We start from the raw sequence: 22,152 nt of genomic DNA on the forward strand, positions 1-22,152 counted from the left end.
TAGATACAAGATAAGCTTTTATAAAAAAAATGCGTTGCCACAGAGAAAAAATAAATAAAAAAATTCAATAAAAAAAGCGTTTCTGTCCCTGTAATATTATAATTTTATTAACGCCAATAAACCGATAAAGTGGCAGATAAATAACATGCTGAAATTTAAATTTTGAAATATAGGAATTGTACGCCTTCACCAAAAGAACTGACAATTCTATTCAATATTCTTTAACATAGAGTGAAATTACTACTGCTTCAAAATCTTTACTTAGGTTTTTTAAATCTGTTCACAATCTGTTAATTTAGATGAAAGGAATCTGCCATTTTAGCTCTTTCCTAATAGTGGATATACGTATGTACAAGCAAATTATATTTTTAATGCTGGCACCCAGTTAAACAGTATTTTCTAGTTTGTAATATTAGCTCTAACTTTTAATAATAATAATATACTTAATATAACTTAATAATAATTGACAGAAAATAGATATGCAAAGTCATATCTATTTCAGGACATTAAGTTTATAACACAATTTTATACATGCCGACTTTATTAACTACAATAATATCTAAATTGACAGCAGTTGATATAACCAGCCTTTTATAAGAAAGTATTACATCAAACTGTTACATAAAAATAAAATATGGAAATATGAAAAGTTAACCTCAGTGATTAAACACACTTTGGAAACTGAAGACTGTTTGACTTTATTCTCTTCACAAAATAGTATGAAATTATGCTAATAAGTCCTCCACACCGCGTAACTAAATAAGACGGTGGAAGTTTCAGAGAAGTTATTCAATATTCATCTCCTGAAAAGTAAGTAGCCTGCTTTAGGAATCTAGAATATGTTTCTAAACACATTTAATCCAATGGTTAACAACAAATTGAACAGCCTGTTCAAATTCTTCCAAAATACAGGAAATTATATAAAATTAGTAGTAAACAAACTGCCAGTTTTCAGAGAATTTATTTCATGAATACTTTTTTTTATCAAAGTTGGCGAAAGAAAAGCTAGTTTTGATGATGTATATAATAATTGGAACCAAAAAGGGTTGGCTATATTAAGTGCGCTTCATCATTTTCATTAAGTTGTAGTTATAGCTGACTTCTTTCAGAAATTACTTAAAGAAGCACAAAAAGACGATGGGTCAAAGTGTCAACGAATCTGGTTATAGTGTCACAGTACATTGATGATGCAATATACCTTATTCGTGTCACTTTCAATCTAAGAAATCAAGGTGGTTGTATGAACCCTTACGTCTGGTGAATTGAAGATGAAGGCAGTTAGGTCTTATAATTACTTTAATGAGCCATAAGCTCTCATATTCAAAGTATTATGCATCCTCCAGAAGGATAGATTTCCCCCCCAAAAAAAGAAACTATTGATAAAGAAGCCTCTTAAGTATCGGAAAGAGTAGCCAAGGCTTACCATAGCGAGATGATGGGGTGGTCGTCGGAAATTCCCTTGAGAGCCTGTGACACCGGAAAACACTATTAAAAGGGCTTTAAAAAGTTGTCTCGTTTCCCGCAACTCCAGGGGTTTTTCATCCTAATTCTTATACCAATTTCTGGATGAGTACATTCTCGCTGAAGGTGACTAAACCTACCTAGATTTATGTTTCCTTCCATACAATGCATTTACGATCCACAAGTAGTAACCATGGTTACAATTAATATTTAGTTATCATGTTCACATGCTACAGAGGACGTTTTCCCACCTGGATACTATAAAATTAACTAATAATGGTCTTCCTCTTCTTTCTATTTGAATAATTTAGAGAAAAGATTGAATGAAAATGGTATTTTAAACTTACATGAAATAATCGCCAATTTTATAAGGAGGGCATAAAGTCCAACTTAGTTAGATATCTTAGAAGGGGGACTGAATATTATCAAATTTATGAAACATATATTGCACTTAACATTTCCAAATCAAATAAAAAGTAGCTACACGCGGGACTTATTTACAAGCTCTCAAACACTACAAAAAAGGGACTTTGATGGAAAAGAAAAAGGATTGAAAAGGAACTAGGAGTGTATCAGAATTAATGTGGATTTGGTTCTAAATTAGGTTGTAAAGTAAATTACTTACTTGGTAAAGCACTGATATTCCACCTCAAGATACTTGTGAGTACCGACGCAAGGGTCTCCAAACATTCTGTTGCTTGCTTCCACAGTGCACTTTGTTTCATAGTTACATCTAAAATATAAAATATTAAAATAAATGTGTTGAATTTTATTCAACTACTTTTGGCCAATTAAATTGTTTAATTTTAATCATTATTACATTGAAAAAAACATTGACTGATTTGCCACTTATAAAATAGGCAAATTCTACTTTAATGTAACCTTCTTTTTTATCTTTTTGAACTGACTTGGTTACTCAATGCGGATAGAGAGAATGTGTTTTATTCCTCATTTATCAGTGTCAATTTCTCCAGCGATACGTCAAAAGAGACATCATTAGAACTTATTCCAAAGACCGGATTGCGATAATCCTCTTTCCACTTTACACAACAATATATTGAGATGTAGACAGAGGGAGTAAACCTCAGTTTTTGGAGAGGTTCTTTGGGACAGAAAGGAGACAATAGTTAGAGAAGAAAAGTTTTTCGCAATTTTCCAAGCACTTTCTACAATTGGCACTCGTATTGGTAGAATGAAGGTGCCGAGTTTCAGAAAAGTGATAATATTGGTGGATGAGGTAGATGGTTTGGAGAGTTAAGGTGCCAAATTTGTGTAAAGTGATTATATTGATGGGAGTTGAGGTCTATCACTCATCACGTTTGTGTGCTCTGTAAGTTTTGTGCTCTAAAACATGTTATTGTTCTTTCTTTTCTTAACGCGTTGCAATTTCTTTTATACAATTTTATCGATTAATCCTGTAGAAAATTAAATCTCAATTATACCCTCAACGTCAAATTTGGCTAGAGTTTATTTATTTGTGCTTGTGAAAGGGCGGAGTTCATTTGTTATTATTTACTGATTTTGTTTTTAACTTTCTGAAGAGTTTTAAATCAATGTATGCCCCGAGATTGTAGTGTGGGTTATATAGTTTTACCTTCCGTCACACCATCCCCACTTCCTACTTCACGTAATTTTATCGACTTAGAAAACGTTAAGTTTTTAATTATAATTACGAAGTTGATGTTTTAGGTTTAATGAAAGATGAATTAAAAAGGAAAGATTTGAGTAAAACTGATTCGAAAAGTGAAATTTCTGAAGGGAAAAATAGAAAAAGGTGTCGCAGTTTGCCGGAAGAGAAGATTAGTTTCGTCAACTATTAAAGAAAAACAGTCGGAGAAAACATTCAGAGGGAACAATGAGTGACTCTGCTTTAGTAAGAAAATTTTGGAGAATTGTTGGAGTCTAGACTAGAATGACATTGTTTCCTAAGCTAAAGAATTTTAAAAAAAATTGAAGAGAAACTGGATGAGGTAATTAAGAATAATTAAGAATGAAGATGGAAATAGCCTGTCTAAAGGAAAAAAATTTAGAAATTAAAAAGAATTTGGAAATGCTTTTAAGAAAATTTAAATAGAAAAGTTTAATTTTTAAGGGAATCGAGGAATAGAAAAAAAATGACGATAAAATTGAAACAGTAAGGAAGTTATGTGCACAGTCTTTAGGAATTGAAGAGCCTATGATTGTCTTCAGCAAGAAAACAATTCTGGGTAGTGGAGTTTTCCAGCAAATTTTATGTAATGCAAGAAAGCTGAAAGGTTCGGGTATATGGATTAATAAGGATCTTATATATCGTGAAAGATTAATAAGGAAAAAATTGTTAAGAAACAAGAAAAAAGTTGATGAAGGCAGATAAAAATGAGAGAATTGATCAGGAATGGTTATCTTTTTTACAAATGGAAATTTTTTTTGGGGGGGGATAATGTTAATGGATTCACTTCTTTTAAACAAGAAGATCTACAGATTATTCAAAATGTTTGAAAGAAAAATGAAGTAGCTTCAGCGTCTTCAAAAAAAACTACTAAAAGAGAATTCGCAAGTTAAATGTATAATTAATAATAAATAGTCCAAACAGAAAACTCATTAGTCTGAAAATGAAACATTTTGTGCAAACGGTTTTTGGAACATATTTGGCTTCAATAATTTATATCACTTGTCATCTACAGAAGGACTGCTGCAGAAGGATGGCGTATGCTTCTCCGAAACTTGGTTTTATAAAGATACATTTTACTGTCCACAATCTTTAAAATAGTATTTACCAGTCTAATGCAACTAACTAAATGACTGTTTCGAAAATTTGTTTAAACTTTATCATGTAGTTAAATGTAATCATATTTATTTGTAGTCTCATATGTCCAAAAAAGAAAAGAAAAGAAAATTATGCTTAAACTATTCGGCCTAAGTATAAGATGAATGTAACATATCAATTTCTTGGGTTTTTTTTTTTTTTTTATTTATTGGCTATTCACAATCTACAAAGAATAAAATGTAATGAGTGAATACGATAAAAGAACACTTCATTCCTGGATCAACTTGAGGAGAGAAGCTGCCCACCGGCAAAACTCTCGCTGGAGTTTCTTACACTAATGAAGCTGGTCACGAGGCCAACAGCGTTTCATTCAATCGTCGTGGAGGACGATCTGGAATCGTTTTGGAGGAGAGATTTCGAACAAGAGGATTGGTACAGAATGGAAGAGAGTCAAAGAATTTTCTATATTTAGATTTAGATTCGTCAGTTACGTATGAGATTTTGAGATCGTTATGGAGGGTGGAGTTAGAGACATAAAATGGAGAATTAGTAATCTGACGGAGCATTTTGGATTGTAAGGACTGGATCTTTTTTGAATTAGAAAGTTTGGCTGAACCCCACAGTTTGAGTCCGTAAGCCCAGATCGGTTTGAGTACGCAGTTGTATATTAGTCTTTTATGTTCCAGTGGCAGCTTAGATTGTCTGCCAATTATTGAATAAGTTTATTTTTTCCTTATTTTATTTATGTAATTATTTTTATTCCAAACTCTTTTTTTGGGTTTTTTTTATTTTTTGTGTTCTTACTTTATAGTTATTTATTTCTGTTTCATTTTTTGTAAGTATAGTGTCCTCAACTCCTTGCCTCAAAGACGTAATTCTTTTGTGCAAATAAAGTGACCAGAGGAACCAGCTGGGCAGAAAGAAGGTACACTAGCCCAAACCTGGTTCAAACCATTGGCAAAGTTATAGTTATAAAAATTAAATCACTTAAATTTTGATTAAATTAAAAAATTTAATCTTCCATAGGGATTAAAACTAAATTTGGAATTAAAATTCTAATTATTTAATTTCAACATTAATTTGTTTTTATGATTAAAAAAGTCTAATTAAAATAAAAGTGAATTTAATTCAATCAACTAATTTTGGCAGATTAAATTTTTTAACTTAATCACGATTAAAATTAAATTTTGTTTTAAATTCAATTGGAATTTAATTGATTAAATTTTTGCCCATCTCTGACAAAATAGAAGTTGTATTTTTATGAACAAACAAATTTGTTAAAAAGATTATTACCTGGATTGTACGACAATCAATGCTGTTCCAGCAGCGCAATTAGTGTTAGATACTAGGCCCTTCCTAAAGCAAGTAGATTGTTGTCTCCTTCCATACAATGCATATACGATCTTCAAGTAGTAACCATCACTACAACTAATAGTTAGTTTATCATATTCACATGCTACGGAGAACGTTTTCTCATCTGAAACTGTAAAATTTACTGCTGATGGACTCCTTTTTCGATTAATTAAATGTGTTCGTGAAAATTTTAAAAATCAATCAATTAAAATGCAATCAATGAATATTATACAGTTTATATAAAGCAATCGCCTATTTTATCAGACTTATAACAAACTAATGAAATAATTCTGGTGTACTCCTAATAAGACTTTCTTTGACTGCAATTTCCAAAGTTCGTTTTTATACCTCAAAATTTTCTTTAAGAAGATCGTGCATTACAAAGAAGCTACTCTACGGGCAGGGCCGGATTTTCCTATAGGCTAACTAGGCTTCAGCCTAGGGCCTCAAGATCAAGAGGGGCCTACATTCAAATTGTTAGCAAAATTAAAATTACACTATTCTAAAAACAGTACCAAAATAACACATTTCATTCAACATATTGATATATATCACAGTAGTGATGTATTTTATTATCTCTCATGTAATTTACAAACTTAAAAATGGGAGGTGAAAGGGCCTCATAATTGGAGGAATAGCCTAGGGCCTCTTTTCAACTAATTCCGGCCCTGTCTACGGGAAATTCTACCTCTATCCTTCCCATTTACGATGAAGAATTTATTGTTTGCAATTATTGTCAACATAGCAGCACCGGAGTTCAAATATTCAGTAAAGTTTATTGTTTATTTATTGTTTTGGTGGTCTTAAATATTCAGTATTATCACCTATCACCTATTTATTTAGGAAGGGTTTAACGTTCTAGCTACCGATCTAATATTCAGTACAAGACATGTCATTTAGGTTACGATTTGGTTTAAAAAGTTGTCTAAATGAAAGTCAATAACTATTGTTTCCTGAAAAAAATAAAGTAAAGATGTTCCAGAAGTACATACTTTCCTTAATACTTTTAATGTAAGCCAGAAGCAAAAATATTATAAATTCAGTTACTTTGTGATAAAAATAATGAAAATTAGGCAAACCGCTACGGTATTTTCAGTAAAAATAAAAATCGAAAACTTCTTGATAATAATACCTTCTCAAACGAGGAGAAATAGAAGAAAAGAGGAAGAAATAAATTGAATTTTAGATTTTAGAAGAATAATTTCCCCTTATTTTATAAACATTAGGTTCAAACCTTTAATGCACACATTATGAGAATACATAAGCGTGTAATTGTTAGAGATAAATATTTCTTAAATGAAAAGAATTTAAAATTCGACTTAATTTAATCTTTTATTAAAGTAAAAAATGCACGACACAGTTGCCAAAAGGTTAGAGACTAGGCCCATAAAATGTATGTACTGTGGTACTGGGTTCGATTTCCGCTTTAGGTATTGAATGTTATTTAATTAATAATAAAAGAGATTTGCTCAGTGGCTAGTATGTACTGGATTCATAAGTATTCTGTTTCACAAGTCAAAATTCATGAAATATCGAAAACAAACACGTTTTAAGTGTATTTATTTCACACTTCCCAGCATATAAAATATATACTTACATTGTTTGAGACATAAATAGTCCACCTCAAGATACTTGCTACTACTAACACAGGGATCTCCAAATATTGTATTATCAGCAGGAATAGAACAGCTGACTTTTTTATTACACCTACAATTTGAAACATTATATGTAAGAATAGCGTGGAAAGTACATTTCCGCATTAGTTGCACACAATATTTTTCCTGCGGTAAAAAAGAAAGAAGTTTAATTGAAATACAAACCATAACTTGAAATAATACAATACAACGTTACTATCGAAGTACTAGTAAACAAGCGTAACAGACCAACGTTTCTGATTGAAAAATAATTTAGTAGCTTCAATTGAGGCTCCGAGGCTGAGCCCAAGCAAAATATTTTTCAAAAAATTAAAAACATTGCTTTTATTAGGATATTAAAGCTGAGCAGAAGCAGCTCACCAAATCGGTACACTGCGCCCTCTCTACATTTCTGAGCCCGATATTGTCAAATGTTTGAATTGTCAAACATTACAATAAATCACATACATTCAAGAGATGTTGTAAAAACATTGTATCTTTGATTCTTTTTATCAATCTTGCTGCATAATACAATAAACTAAAGCAATAAATGAATCGATTGGTTGACTAGTTTGAAATCAGAACGACCAAATACAGAGAACAATGAAATTTTAAGTAAATAAAAAAATCTACATTTAAGTCTATGAAAAACATTATTGTAAACAATCATGGGAGTAATCACGGCAATACAATGGTAACATGCACAGTTAAACAATATTTTCATTTGCCCTTAGAGATGTTCACATAAATAAAAAGCTATATATCATTTAGTCAGAACTCACGCAACCCAGATTAAACAGTTCCTCCGAAATTTTGATGCTTCTGCTGGAGGAAGCCTTATTTCAATTTGAAAATAAATACGTCCCTGTAATTATGCTCTTTTAATTTAGTTTTACATATTTGCATTCTGTTAATACATTAATATATATCTTTTTTGAATATCTTAAGTGAATGTATGGTCTCATTTGTGATCCCCAAATAAAAATTCTTCTCTAAGTTAGCGTACATATTATTTTTGTTTTTATTTTGCGCACTTTTAAGGGGGCCAATAACGCCTAGAAGTAACAATAAATAAATACCTGCTTGACACTTCTACCGTAGCATTTGGAGAACTGCAATTGTAAGAAGATTGGGAACTAGAAGCGTTAAAACAAGCGGTTGGCTCTAGCCTTCCATAGATCGCATACATTGTCTGTATGGGCAATCCTGTTGGGCACACCATTTGAAGGGTAGAAGATTCACATACACGAAGTGTCTTCCTAATTCCGTACTTTTCAGCTGGAAAATAAATGTAATTGATTTAATATAAAAAATTCATCTATACTTTTTTGTTTATTTATGAAAAAATAATTAATTTTTCAAGTAGCAAAAATCAACTAATTTAGTTTCGCAAATTCAAATTCACGTGCCTCTCGTATAAAAAAACTACATTAACTTTATGATTTTCAAACCTAACATACGCGCTAAATACTTACTAACTTTCAATAACTTTTAATTTGAGCTTTTACATAAAATACTTTTAACAATTAGAAGTATCGTTTCTATACGACATGTAACCTCTCTCGATCTGATGCCACGTAAAGCGTATGAGAAATGGGCAATTAAATTCTTTTTAAAGGATTCGAAATTTTGAAACGTTATCTTATTATTCTGTAGGAGAGTTTTCACTTTACATTTTTTGATATACTTCGCTTAACGCGGGAGATAAGTCCCACTTTTTGGGGGGGGGGGGGGCGGTCCCCGAGCGCTAGCTCACACTCGCTGAGATAAGATCCTCTGCCCAATACTCAAGTTTCATAAGGAACTGCTATTTCTTGAGACTTATATACCAAACTCAAGAATTAGATTTGACTCCTTCAACCCGCCCTTATGAAATAAATGCAAAATGAATCAATTTATTGCAAATTAACATACGTTTTTCACATGTATACGTCACATCCAAATATTTTGTGGTCCCTTCACACTTATCATCAGTGAATGTTCCAATTTTTGCATTCAAGATGCAGTCTTTCCTTAAGTGACACCTACAAAATTTATTAGTCGTTAAAAGTGCTCTTTGTAAAAATTGTTAGTATGTTATTCAGTTTGCTTCGGTGTCCAATAATTGTTACTACCCGGTACCCGCCATGTAGGGTATGAGCGAGTGCCAACCAGAGTGTAGTCGGTGGTGTGCCCGCATTGCCTATCTAGCTTCGCACAATTTAGCAGTACAATTTCAGTTCTTCATCCTGCACAGGTTTAGCAAGACTGAAAATCTGTATTTTTGTTTTTTTTTATTGACTTCGATTTTTAGCTGAGAATTTTTATTTCTGCGCGTAAACAAGTGTATTCAGTTATATTTCTAAATATTCCAAGCAAAGAATGCTGTCGAAGATCAATTATCTAATCTACCTTTTATATATATTACTTTGAAGTACATTGTGTCTTATACGAGTCTTACGTATGTAAGGAGTTGTGTTTTAAAGAAAAATGAAAATATATAAATAATTACAAATATCACATAAAATGAAAAACTAAATAAATATTATGCTTCTAATTACTTAAACAATAAATGCAAAAGAAAAACCATACAAGGAATTGGAACAATACCAGCTACTCACCTTGAGATAATAATATTTCGAAAGATAAACCTTAATGTAGCTTCCTCGCAATAATTGCTAATATTATCTTAAAAATCATTTTATTTTATTCATACACTTCATAATGTATAGAGTTATAAATTGTTTAGTTGGGATTCATCAGCCTCTGTACAACGAAAATTTTGAACCTCTTGAAAATACAATGGATGTTATCGAAAATCAATTAAGAAATCGTTCCTTCTAGTCGCCAATGTTCTCAATGTCTTGATTAAACAATTATGGAGACATTATCTACTATATTGTTAGTCAGAATTATTGGTGGATCAAAATTATTTTCCCTATTCGATGGCTCATTTCTTATTCCCACTGTCTTCATGTCTGCATGGCCGAAAGAGGTGGCATGTGAAAGTCAAAATCCCCTCTCAGAATTTCCTGCCTTTTTACCGTCTTCCTGACGGCACACAATGCGAGAGAAGCCATTTTTAAAGATAAAATATTGGAAAAAATCTTTTATCCGTTTTAAGTAGTTTATTTTAGACACAAGGAAATTTTTAAAATGAAAACAATAGAAATAAATGAGACTTTAATAAATTTTAGTCACTAGAAATTTTAAGAAAATATTCAATTAATTTTTATAGAGATGAACAAAAAATTTATATAATAATGAGTTCCGTTCAAATGAAAAAACTATCCTAAAACAATATTTTAATTTCAAACGATTCTACAAAAAAATATTTTGTTCAAGGTCTAACAACAACCAGCATTTAAAATCTTTCTTTAAAAGATCAATTTTCTGTTAATTGTTCTTAAGTATAATTATTTTTCTTTTAAAAAATTTCATTTTACACTAAGTTTTGTCTACAGTTTACTTTGCTATTGTATTACTGAAAAAAATTTTCATGTAATGGTTTTTAAAAAAGTAATCTGCAATTGAAATATTTTTTCTTTTTTTAAACTTTTTATCGTTTAAAATTATTTGGCTTCTTATCGTTGTAAACATTATTTGCGTTGGCATTTCCTTAAAACTTGTACTTATTGAACGCAGGAGAACTTATTAAGAAAGATCTTCTTATGTACGTAGAAACATAAGAGAAAAAAAACACGAATTCAAGGCTAAGTACTTTTATTTGTACCAATCATTTTCGCACATGTACAGCGGGTCGAGAAAGGTAACAACGTTCACATCTATACACAATTGAATGGATGAAACAGATTGACCTTTTAACCTGTCAAATAAGTTCGCGAATCCGTCATTTACACACTCAAAAAAGAAAAAAGAAAAAAAGTTACTATAAATAATTGTCAAAAAGTAAACGGAAACCATTTTGTAGAGCGATTACAGTTGACTTTTACTTACCATTCTCTTAACGACAGTATTGAATAAAAAATCTTTGTTTACCTTCTTGTTACTGTGAAAAACAATTTCTTACTTGATGACAAATGTGTATTCACACTAAAAGCTCTGAAATGTAGGCATAGCTTACTTAGAATTCACATAAGTATGTGCATTTTTATAATCACAGCTAATAGATGGTATTCCACTCTTGCGACAGTATACATCATTATTTCTGCCATAAAATGCTGATGTAACTACAATAACAAGTCCTTTAGGGCATGAAAGAGTAACACTGTCGTATTCGCAGGATATTTTTCTCAATTTATCTGTAGCAAATATTACATACATTTTTTTTTTCTGCCTTGCATTAATCTAACTTTTGATAAAAATTAATTATTTAAAAAAATAATACCACACACTAATTTTCTCTTTGTAAAATTTGTATATTAGCAACAAAATTTATCAGATTAAAAATTTTTAAAATGTTAAGTTGCTTTTAGTTTGCAGTTGGAACCACATATCCGAGTTGTGAGTATGGTTCGAAGAATCCCTTTTAAGATCCTCCGTGTACGAAAAATTGGTTTTACAAATTGGTCTCTATAGTGCTAAGGGTAATAACCGGAAAATTTTTGAACTACCATTCAATAGCACGCTAAATAAATAAACTCTGCTCTAAATATTTTTTAAAAGGGAAATCGCCTAACGGTAACAAATAAAACTAACGCTCGCGACCCCCATAAAATATGTATATTTATTTACTTGAATTTTTAATAATGAATCAAAAAGTTATTTATACCAATTTCTTGCAAATCAACTTACTTTCTGTACAGTCATACGACACTTCCAAATATTTTGTGACATTTGGACAAGGATCAGAGAAGTACTCTTTGGTGGCTATTAAGACACAGTCTTCCTTTTGATGACACCTAAAACAATGTAATTTAATAATAAACTATGCCATCAAAATTTCATTAAAACTCATTTAATATATGATCGTTTAAGATGCTACTTTCCTTAAATATACCTTGTGATAAGTGCATTTGTTAACTTATATATGTAAGTGCTTAGAATCTTATTATATACATATAACTTAAATTACATACATATATAAATAATTCTGGTAGATTCTGGGATCTTTAACAGAATTGATGCCCAATGTAATCGATTTACTAACAAATAAAGAACTTCCCAAAGTTGAGGTACAAATTTTATTGCTAGCATCAAATTGGAGTATGTCACCGATTGTCACGCTTAAATGAAAGATCACTTCGTTCCTTAAAGGAAGACACTGTAGAAGAACAATATGAATGAACTATAAAACACGAAAATATGCAGCGAGAAGATCCGATTAGAAGTTTAACTGATAAATGAATCTTCACAATGCAGAATAAATACTATTTGGATGGAATCGAATTATTATTATTATTATTATTATTATTATTATTATTATTTTGTTTTCACTTCAGTGATACATATACCATTTATATTATTAAATTTTATTTAATTTCAATTTTAATGTTGAAATTAAATTATAATACACTTTACTTAAGGAAAGAGAACGAATGTTTTAAAAATTCAAGGAAATATTTTTTTTCGAATAAAAACCTGTGATCAAAAATATAAGTATGTGCAATATTAAAAAAGCGAGGTGGGAAGTGAGTCTTATATTCGATCAAATACAGGACTTTGTTTTTAGTAAAGTTTATGTTTGAGAGAAATTTAGTTAAAATTGTTGAACTCATATAACTAAATATTTATATATAACTAAATATACATATATACAGGGTGTTCATTTTAAGACGGCTCAAATGCATTTCATGCTTAAACGGTTGATCTGAGCAAAAAAAAGGTAGAGAAAAAATTTGTTGCCCGTCACCTCTAGTTTCAGAATATGTGACTTGATTTTAGATTCCTACCCGCATACGCGGCTAACACGCGACCAAAAGTGAGAGATTGCAGTTGACCCCTTTTCATATACACAGTTATAAAATACAAGAGTATAAAAAGTTATGAAAGAAACCGGAAACCGCAATTCGTTATCTTTAAAATTAAAGGTGCTAGGCCATTTCAAAATCTGGTATTTATTAATCATATTTCAATTTTTTAACTTGTTATCATAGAGAAAGAAGAGCACGTGATAGGTCATTTTTATGTATTTTTTCATCCCCTTTCTACTAAAAATATTGCCAAGGCAGTAAGTAAAGAAAGTAATTTTCTTAATATCGGGAAATAAGTCGTTTTCCGAGTGATTTTTCTTAGAAAAATCAAATGTTAAGAGCTTTAGATGTTCTCAAGCATACACAAAATGGCTAAAAAATAATTTTACATCTGTTACAAACAAGTAGGTTTCATAATTATTTGGCAATTTTGGGGGAGTTGCGTTTAATTACCAAAAAAATTGGAAAATCTCCTGCTACATATTTAAGTGATCAATATCTTTCATATAAAGGATCAAACTTATTCCTCAATTTAACAAATAATGCACTTTACTGGTGAAGCATGTACCTCCTCTGGCTCGCAAGCCAGGTTAGCCAGGAGGTTATCAACTGCTTTCTGTATCTGAGTATATATGTTACGGAAATGTACACATTTCCCAAGAGTGTACATTTACCGTAATATATATATATATATATATATATATATATACGAGGTGTGTTCAAAAAGTAACGGGAATTTTTAAATTTCGCGGGTTTGGAGAGTCTGATTGTAAATTTTTTTTTTTTATTATGTTGGTACACATGCCCCTGAAGTACGATAAAATTTTCAGTAATATTCATTGTTTACTTCTTAAGTGGCAGCCGTTAAGGTTAGACGTGTTTTTCGAGCTTGGCGATTTTTGTTTGTTAAAAAAAATAGATCAAAGAATTTGTATTAAATTTTGCGTAAAAAATGAAATAAAGTGTGTGAAATGTTCATAAAGGCATATGGTGAGTCTGCTATGAGTAAAACAAGGATTTACGAGTGGTATAAGCGTTTCCAAGATGGCCGCGAAAACGTTGAAGATGACGAACGACCTGGACGTCCAAGCACATCAACAACCGATGAAAACGTGAAAAAAGTGAAAGAAATGGTTATGAACGATCGCCGAATCACAATCAGAGAAGTCGCTGATGATGTTGCCATATCAATTGGCTCATGCCATGAAATTTTTTCGGATGTTTTGGGTATGAAACGTGTGGCAGCAAAATTTGTTCCAAAATTGTTGAATTTCGAACAAAAACAGCGGAGAATGGAAGTTGCTCAAGAGTCACTCAATGAAGTCGACAACGATGCGGATCTACTGAAACGTGTTATAACAGGTGACGAAACATGGGTTTACGGATATGATGTTGAAACTAAGGCTCAATCGTCCCAGTGGAGGCATTCTGGGTCGCCAAGACCGAAAAAGGCTCGACAAGTGCGGTTGAATGTGAAGGTTATGCTCACTGTGTTCTTCGATTTTAATGGCATAGTGCATCATGAATTCTTGCCACAAGGTCAAACAATCAATAAGGAGTACTACCTACAAGTTCAACGCCGTTTGCGTGAAGCAATCCGAAAAAAACGCCCGGATTTGTGGCAAAACAATTCATGGATTTTGCACCACGATAATGCACCTGCTCACACTTCATTGCTTGTTCGTGAATTTTTGGCCAAAAACAAAACTTTAACGATGCCCCAGCCTCCATATTCGCCAGACTTGGCTCCATGTGACTTTTTTCTATTTCCAAACATAAAGAGAACATTAAAAGGCCGTCGTTTTACAAGCGTAGATGACATTAAAAGCGAATCGCTGAAAGAGCTGAAAGCTATCACAAAGATCGAGTTTCAGAAGTGTTTCGAGGATTGGAAAAAGCGCTGGCACAAGTGTATTGTATGCGAAGGGGACTACTTTGAAGGCGACAATATTAATGTAGATGAATAAATAAATATTTTTTTCAAAAAACGAAAATTCCCGTTACTTTTTGAACACACCTCGTATGATACTAAACGACCCCTCAATTATTGGCTATATTATTTTTTGTCAATGCTATCAGCAACGGATTAATCTAATTTCTAATAGACGCCAAGAACTGTAAATAATTTACCATTCCTTAACCTTTTCTAGAACATTCGTTCCTTCACAATGCGGAATCGTTTCGCTTCCGTTATTAGAGTTTCCATCTCCTTTTTGACCATAAAATGCTGATTTAATGTTTATAAAATTTTGAGGAGGGCAAGTAAGCAGCATTGCTTTACCTTGACCTATTCTTTCACTCTCTTTAACGTTTAATGAAGGTGAAGAATCATTTAGTTCTAAAATAAACAGATCAATATTAGATTCCAGTAATAATAAGCTATTATGAACAGTTACGTGGCTTTCTCTTTTTATAAACCTCAAGATTATCGCATATATTTCCTTCAAATCGAAATTTTTGGAACTAGCCCTTAATACCTATAGAGTTTGGGGTGGTGGAAATTAGGGATCACAATGCAATGTCATTTTAGGAGTAAGTACAACCTACTAATTCTTAAATCTGCCCTAAAGCGAATTTTCTAAGTTGGCCGTGATAATAAAAGTTTTAGATCTAATTATGTATCATGTCATTTTAAATTACTAATTTAATTTTCTTTGATATTATACAAGTATCAATTGTGTAAAAAACGTTTAAGATAATCATTGAAATAATTTTAAAAAACAAAAACAAAGAAACAAACTGAAACCTATTCACTAAAGTGGCGTTCCCATCGATTGATTTATTTCAAATTAGGAAATTCTACTTTCAATCTTAATTCCTATTAACAAAATACAGGAGAGGTAAGTTACATTGATATGAACCTTTGATGATAGCTGGCCTCATGCTTTCCCCAAATATGTTCTAATATGAATTTTATTGAAAAAATATTTAAAAGTTTTAGATCTACACTCAAGCAATTAGTACACCAAGTTTAAAAAAAGACGTTGAAGCTATTGGTTGAATAGCTTAATACCAAGTCCCTTAGAGAATCCTTAACCGAACATCAAATTGGAACATTACTTTTTCGTTTTCAAATTAGAGACTAACAATTAGACAGAAGTAAGAAAAAAACACCAATTTGTAAGAATAATTATTTCTCAGTAAAACTCAACTCAAACAACGTAAATCTACACGAATGCAATTAATATACCTCGGTAAGAATTCGCCTCCGTCCACGACACCTAGTAAATGGTAGTTGGACGTTAAGCCCCGCCTGAAAAAATAGGCGATTACTTTACTTTTTTACCTCGGTAAGAAGGATAACCTGTAAATTCTTCTTTAAACATGGAACGTTTACATGTTGGCGACAATAAAATTCATTATAATAAAATGTACTCTAGGGGGGAATCGGAAATTTCCAGCTTCATAGAGCTCCGGTGTAGATTTGATTTTTTTAAGAAAATAATTTAAAATAAAATCATTAGTCTTTTTTATGAAATTCGAAGATTGAAGAAAATTTATGTCTTAAAACTTTGTGGTCAGCATTAGGAGAGATTCAAGTAAGTGTTCACAATAGATTTTTAAGATTTATTATTATTAACAGATTTAAAAGAACTTTATATTAAGTTGACTCTGGGTTATTGTGTCTAAATGTTAAATTTCACTACGTTTTACTAGTTAATTGCAATACGACTTAATTGTTCACGTACCTGTTATGTTTTAATTCTATTGTAATTCTTTTTATATTGCAATAACTATCCAGCAAATGGTCTATTGTTTATTTAATTAATTTTTTTCTTATAAGCGTATCGATAAGATTGCAATATTTTATTGATAGTGATTCGACTTCAGAAAGTTCATTCTTTTATACAGTTTGTCTAGCCTACAATCAAAGTCCCTTTGAAAAAACCTAAACCAAATATTAAATTAGAATACTACTTTTTTTTATTTACAGAACCTGACACCCAGACAGATGACTCTTTTACAATTTTTTAATTTAATAATTCAGAACCCCATATCCAGAAAGATGAAAATCTTTTATAGTTTGTCAATTATTCAGAACCCACAAGAGGGTATTAGATACAGAAGCATTGAAATACTTGGTTAACCCTAATACTTCGTTTCATTAAGGCCATATGGTTGGAAGAATAAGTATTATTTTCTGTTGAGAGTTTAGATAGTCGGACAAGCTGTCAAGCAAAAGAAGTTTTTACCATTCTGTTTTGTTCATGTCTCTTCAGTTTTAAGTGTAGGTACCAAATAAATTGCTTATTTAAATATTCAAATGCGAGATGAAAATTCTAAATTTGGAGATGATCGGTTGATCATCATTGGATCTTTAGAGTAATTGTTTCCCAATTTTGTAAGATATCTCCAAACACTCAAATGTTTTTTAACGTTTGTATAATCACTAAAAATCTAATGATATATTCTTTAAAAATATTTTTATCAAGAAATAGCGTTTTAAAAAGGTTTGAGAGAGAAAGATTCAAAGGTGAGAGAAAGGCATGTGTAAAAAGTTTGGAGATTTTGAAAATTTTAAAAAAAGATAAGTCAACATCAGAATAATTTTCAAAATTTAGGTAAAATAGGTATTATTTACTACGGTAATTAAGTTGTACTCACTTTTTTCTTCCAGACACAAGTACTTCACCTCAAGAAATTTGAAAATACCACTACATGGATCATTCACAAAAACGCTACTAATAGCGTTCACGTTGCAATTTGATCTATCGTTGCACCTAAAAACACAAACAATCAAAAACCTTTAAAGACAAACCTACGCCTGGAACGATAATTGCCCTAAAACTAATTTTAGATTATTTTTTTTCAGGTATTGTGGTACTTTTCCACGAATATGCAACATGTGAGCAATTATTTATTGTGTAAAAGAGATTAAATATATCTATTTAAAAAAGTAGAAACCATTTTCAATAAAATACATACATATTTTGCATTAAGTAGGTTGCTTCTGAATTTTCACATGTTGTACTGCTTGTGTCTTTTGTTTCATCTAAACAGTAAGGCTTTGCTGATCTTCCAAAGAAAGCTTTCACGATCTTCAGTTTACCGTTAGGACAGTCAAGTTCAAGGGTTTTATTTTCACACACGTATTTTGAAATAATACCAGGAATTCCTGATTGCAAACAATATAGTAAAGAGTTTTTTTTGCCCAATTCAAAAAAGTAATCATTTTGAGAATTTTGTTGAATACTTTAAAAATTCGAATTTACCAATACACTTGAAAGTCAAATGTAAATACTTCCTGTAGCCTTCACAAGGATCCCCAAACAAATTACTATCGGGCACGAAGCGACAACGCTGCATTTTATTGCACCTTAAACAGTTTTTATTTCATGTATACCAAAGTAGTTTTTATAACTAATGTTTCAATTTTAAATCAAGTAATCACCAGATGTAAGTAGATAAAAACTTACTTGCTCTGCACTATGGCCAAGGTTGCGTTACGATCTGCTTCACAGTCACATATCTCCTGACCATCGTGGCAGTATCTTTCGTCAGTTTTACCATACATTGCTGATAAAACTTCTATAACATACTCATCTGGACAAGTGAGATACATTTCATTCCCTTCACATTCCAATTCTGTTGTAATCTCTTCCAGATTTTCCGCTGTCAATTCTCGATAATCTGAAAGTGAAAATACATTTTTACGTAAAATATTTACTTAAATTCACAACATTTTCTTACGATTTTTAAATTCTCTTATGGCTTAAAACGTTTGCCCTGAAAAGTCACGAACGTGCATTGGTTACTTCGCTTCTAACATTGGTGGATAAATGACTTTAGCATGTTTGGACTTTTTAATTTCAATTAGAAAGAAGGTAATAAAGCTTCCGCCGGAAAATGACTAGGTTTCTTGAATAAGTAAAAAAAATACTACGAACACTTAACACGACTTTTCCTTCCTACAATCTTCAAATCATTTACTCACTTTTTCATACTCCAAATTTTAAAACTTATGCAATAACTTCTAACATTATCTAGATCCTTCTAATACGTTAAAATTCTTTCAGTTGTTAAATATTTTGAAAACTTAGAATTTAAACTAGACATTTATCTCTTCTTTAAAAGTTTTAAAAACATAACCGGCACATTATACACCAAATGCAACATTAGAGGAAAACCTTTCATTCCTCTTCCACAAGAACTTCTCTCAAACGTTCTCCAGAAAAAAAACTGTCAATAAAAATTTTAGAATATCATAAGTCCAATATGTACGAACTTAAGATTTTTAGTTAATTTCGGATTTACATAATTAAAAACAGTGTTAGCAGAATTCTCGGTGGAGGGGGTATTGTGTTTCGCTTTCCTAAGAGGTTACGATTTTGTTTAATGTAGTTTTACAATCTACAATATCGGTGAGTTAAATGTGACTCAAATGTTAGTAGTTTGAAGGAACTTTTCAAGTTAGAACCTTGAGAATAGTATTAAGGGAAAATCGTGTAAGTATTCTCACAAGATTTCCCTTTATTTAGAGCATTTATTTGTGGTCTAACTACCCTCCTTCAAAGGGTAGATCTCATTGAACAAGCAGAGTCTTATCCGTGATCCACCGTTAAATTCAAAGTCACTCAATCGTAAGCATAACATTACCACATAAATCAATAACAGTTATTGTAGTACACTTAATTTTTCTTTGCTTTCTTAATATTCGGCTTAATATAATGAAAGGTCTGTTTAGGCATTTGGCGGATCACAGATCATAACTTATCCAATGGACATGACATTTCAGCTGCTTATCATTATGTATGTTTGCTAGCTAAAGGTAGAGATGAAGTCCAACAATTGGTGAATGTCACTTAGTTCGTCACTAGCTAGACAGCAATTTGGCGTGATATTGCACATTTAATTCCTATATCTGTGACTACTTCAGACATGGCTGTTAAAAGTTTAAAAATGAATTGTAGCAAAAGTATGGTTTTTATCCTGGAAAGGCATTGAAGGATAGATACCCCTGTTACCCAATTTGGCCTTATTTTTTTTGCACATAGAGTGGAAACCCTGCTATTGCTACGAGAAAATTCCCAACAGTTCATTATTTCGCTCAATCCGGTAGGTCTTTTAATAAGTTTAATTACGTCTCGTTTCCTATAAGTTATAATTAGGCAGTGATATTAGAGTATTCCAAGTTGTTGTTTATGCAATATTTTAATTTTATTTTTGCGTATTTCCCAATTTAAATATAATGAAGCCTTTTAGCGATGAATAGGAAAAAAAAACAATGCAATAGAAAGTTCATGGATGATGTGGCTAAAGGTGATGCTGCTTCATCAGATTCAGGCACAGAAACGAGTAAAACTATCAGATGTGGTTGTGATTTTAATTTTTTTTTAAATAAAGTATAGTTATTTATTCTGAAGGGTCAACAGTAGCGTCGTCAGCGACTGTTTTTTTTTTTTCTCTTTGCTAAGGCTTCTCGAGCTGGAATGGTACGTAATACGTATTAATTTTTTGGGGGGGCTGTAAAAAAGTATTTTTACTGTGTTATTTACTGTATTGTATTGCATTATTTTACTGAAATAGTATTTCCACACCTCGCCTTAACGCCTTAAGAGCGCTAAGCGTGGTTTAAGCATCGTGAGTTAAATGATTTTCAACGGTTACCTTCATATGTAACTGCCCAGACGGGATGTGTAAAGACAGCCAGAATCAGATATTCTACAACTAAGTACATAATGTTTGTAAGACGGATTGTTATCATTGACTTTGCCAGGACCTACGACCAATAGTACATCACCTGGCTTTACCTCAACTTCATCTGATTTAATTCTAATTGTCGAATCTACTAGTACTAAGGTAATTGCGAGATAAAGAGTGGGAAATATAACTGCAGTTCCTAGTTTAACCACAGATGTCAGACTTGTCTGCTAATAAACTATATTAATATAAATATTAACACATTTTTTGATAAACGCGCTTAACAAAATATATCAATAATGAAATATCGCTGGAGCATGACAAACCTTATCGTTGACCCGATTGTATAGATCATCAAATCCCTCTACCAAAATTACCACTTCAATTTTGAAATTATGCAATAATAGAACAAAAGGTGATGTCACAAGAAAATACTTTCTTTCTGTTAGTAATAGATTGCAAGCACTGAACTATAAACCTGATAACATTATCACAAATATGTAACATGTGCATTCTGAGAATATTTGTTTAAGCTGCAAGTGATACGTTCTCCCGCATCTTCTTGCGGGCTGTTCAGTCTCCGGACCACATGCTGTTTCACTGAAGGTTCTGGGATCACAAATAGTCACCAATGGTAAGAAAGGTGGTATTACTTGCAGGTGATAGTTGGCCAACCGAACACTGTTATTTAATAAGCAGAGACTGTTATGAGGAGGTTAAACTATTATTAACAGTATTTCGCTGCAGAATTATTGACCATTTATCGCAGTAAAAGTTTTAATTGTAAATATGTATAATTATGTAAATAGTGATAAAACTTTTGTATTAACTGCCATATGTAATATGTAAGTGATTAAATTTGATTAAGTAACTGTAAAATTTTATTTAAACAGATTAACATAATGTAAATTTTATTACTATACATTTTATTGTATATAATGTTGATTTTTTTGTGCTTTGGTATTTTTATGTTCAGTAAGTGTATGTTTACTTCTGTGGATATACAGAATAAACGGTTTTCTTTTGGAGTTACTAGAGGAGAAAAAAAAAATGTAGAATTTTAAGATTTTCCTAAAGTGGAAAACGAGATTCTAATTCTCAATCCAAGCTCGGTTTTCTTCGTACTTGCTTAGACTGTTGTCCTTTATCTTACCATTCTATTTACATGTCATCTTAGAAAGAACCTCTATATTCCGGAGCAGTTGCTGTGGATAAACCAATAAGGATGTAAGTTTTATTTTGATACATTAGGTTGAGGCGTAGTTCGCCATTCTTTGTCACCATAAATGAATCATTACCTGCCTTTTAAAATTATATCTTTAATTCGCAACCTTATATAGGCTCCAAAAGTAATGTAATTACGAAAATAACGTAAGGTTTTTGAGATTGCGAAGGGGTTGTGACTTGTAAATACAACCGAAGACAGAATAGACAGAAAATGGCCTGGAAATAAGTAAATTAAAAG

The 22,152-nt window shown here is 31.5% G+C and overlaps 1 protein-coding gene across 1 annotated transcript; it reads right to left on the reverse strand.

Annotated features, from left to right (window-relative positions):
* Positions 1 to 523: 523 nt before the first annotated feature.
* Positions 524 to 21,567, reverse strand: LOC141453432 (uncharacterized). The gene is made up of 14 exons (XM_074126669.1): positions 20,655 to 21,567; positions 18,464 to 18,677; positions 18,260 to 18,363; positions 17,973 to 18,162; positions 17,652 to 17,767; positions 15,177 to 15,384; positions 11,929 to 12,035; positions 11,258 to 11,435; positions 9,109 to 9,218; positions 8,274 to 8,472; positions 7,158 to 7,267; positions 5,501 to 5,690; positions 2,087 to 2,194; positions 524 to 803 (listed from the first exon to the last, which is right to left on the reverse strand). Exons 1-14 carry the CDS (start codon positions 20,749 to 20,751, stop codon positions 797 to 799), a joined length of 1,938 nt encoding a protein of 645 aa, XP_073982770.1. The 5' UTR covers positions 20,752 to 21,567; the 3' UTR covers positions 524 to 796.
* Positions 21,568 to 22,152: the final 585 nt, after the last annotated feature.

This window comes from Rhodnius prolixus, unplaced genomic scaffold (genome assembly GCF_049639745.1).
Source record: "Rhodnius prolixus isolate KJV_2025 unplaced genomic scaffold, Rpr scaffold_3, whole genome shotgun sequence".
Lineage (NCBI taxonomy): Eukaryota > Metazoa > Arthropoda > Insecta > Hemiptera > Reduviidae > Rhodnius > Rhodnius prolixus.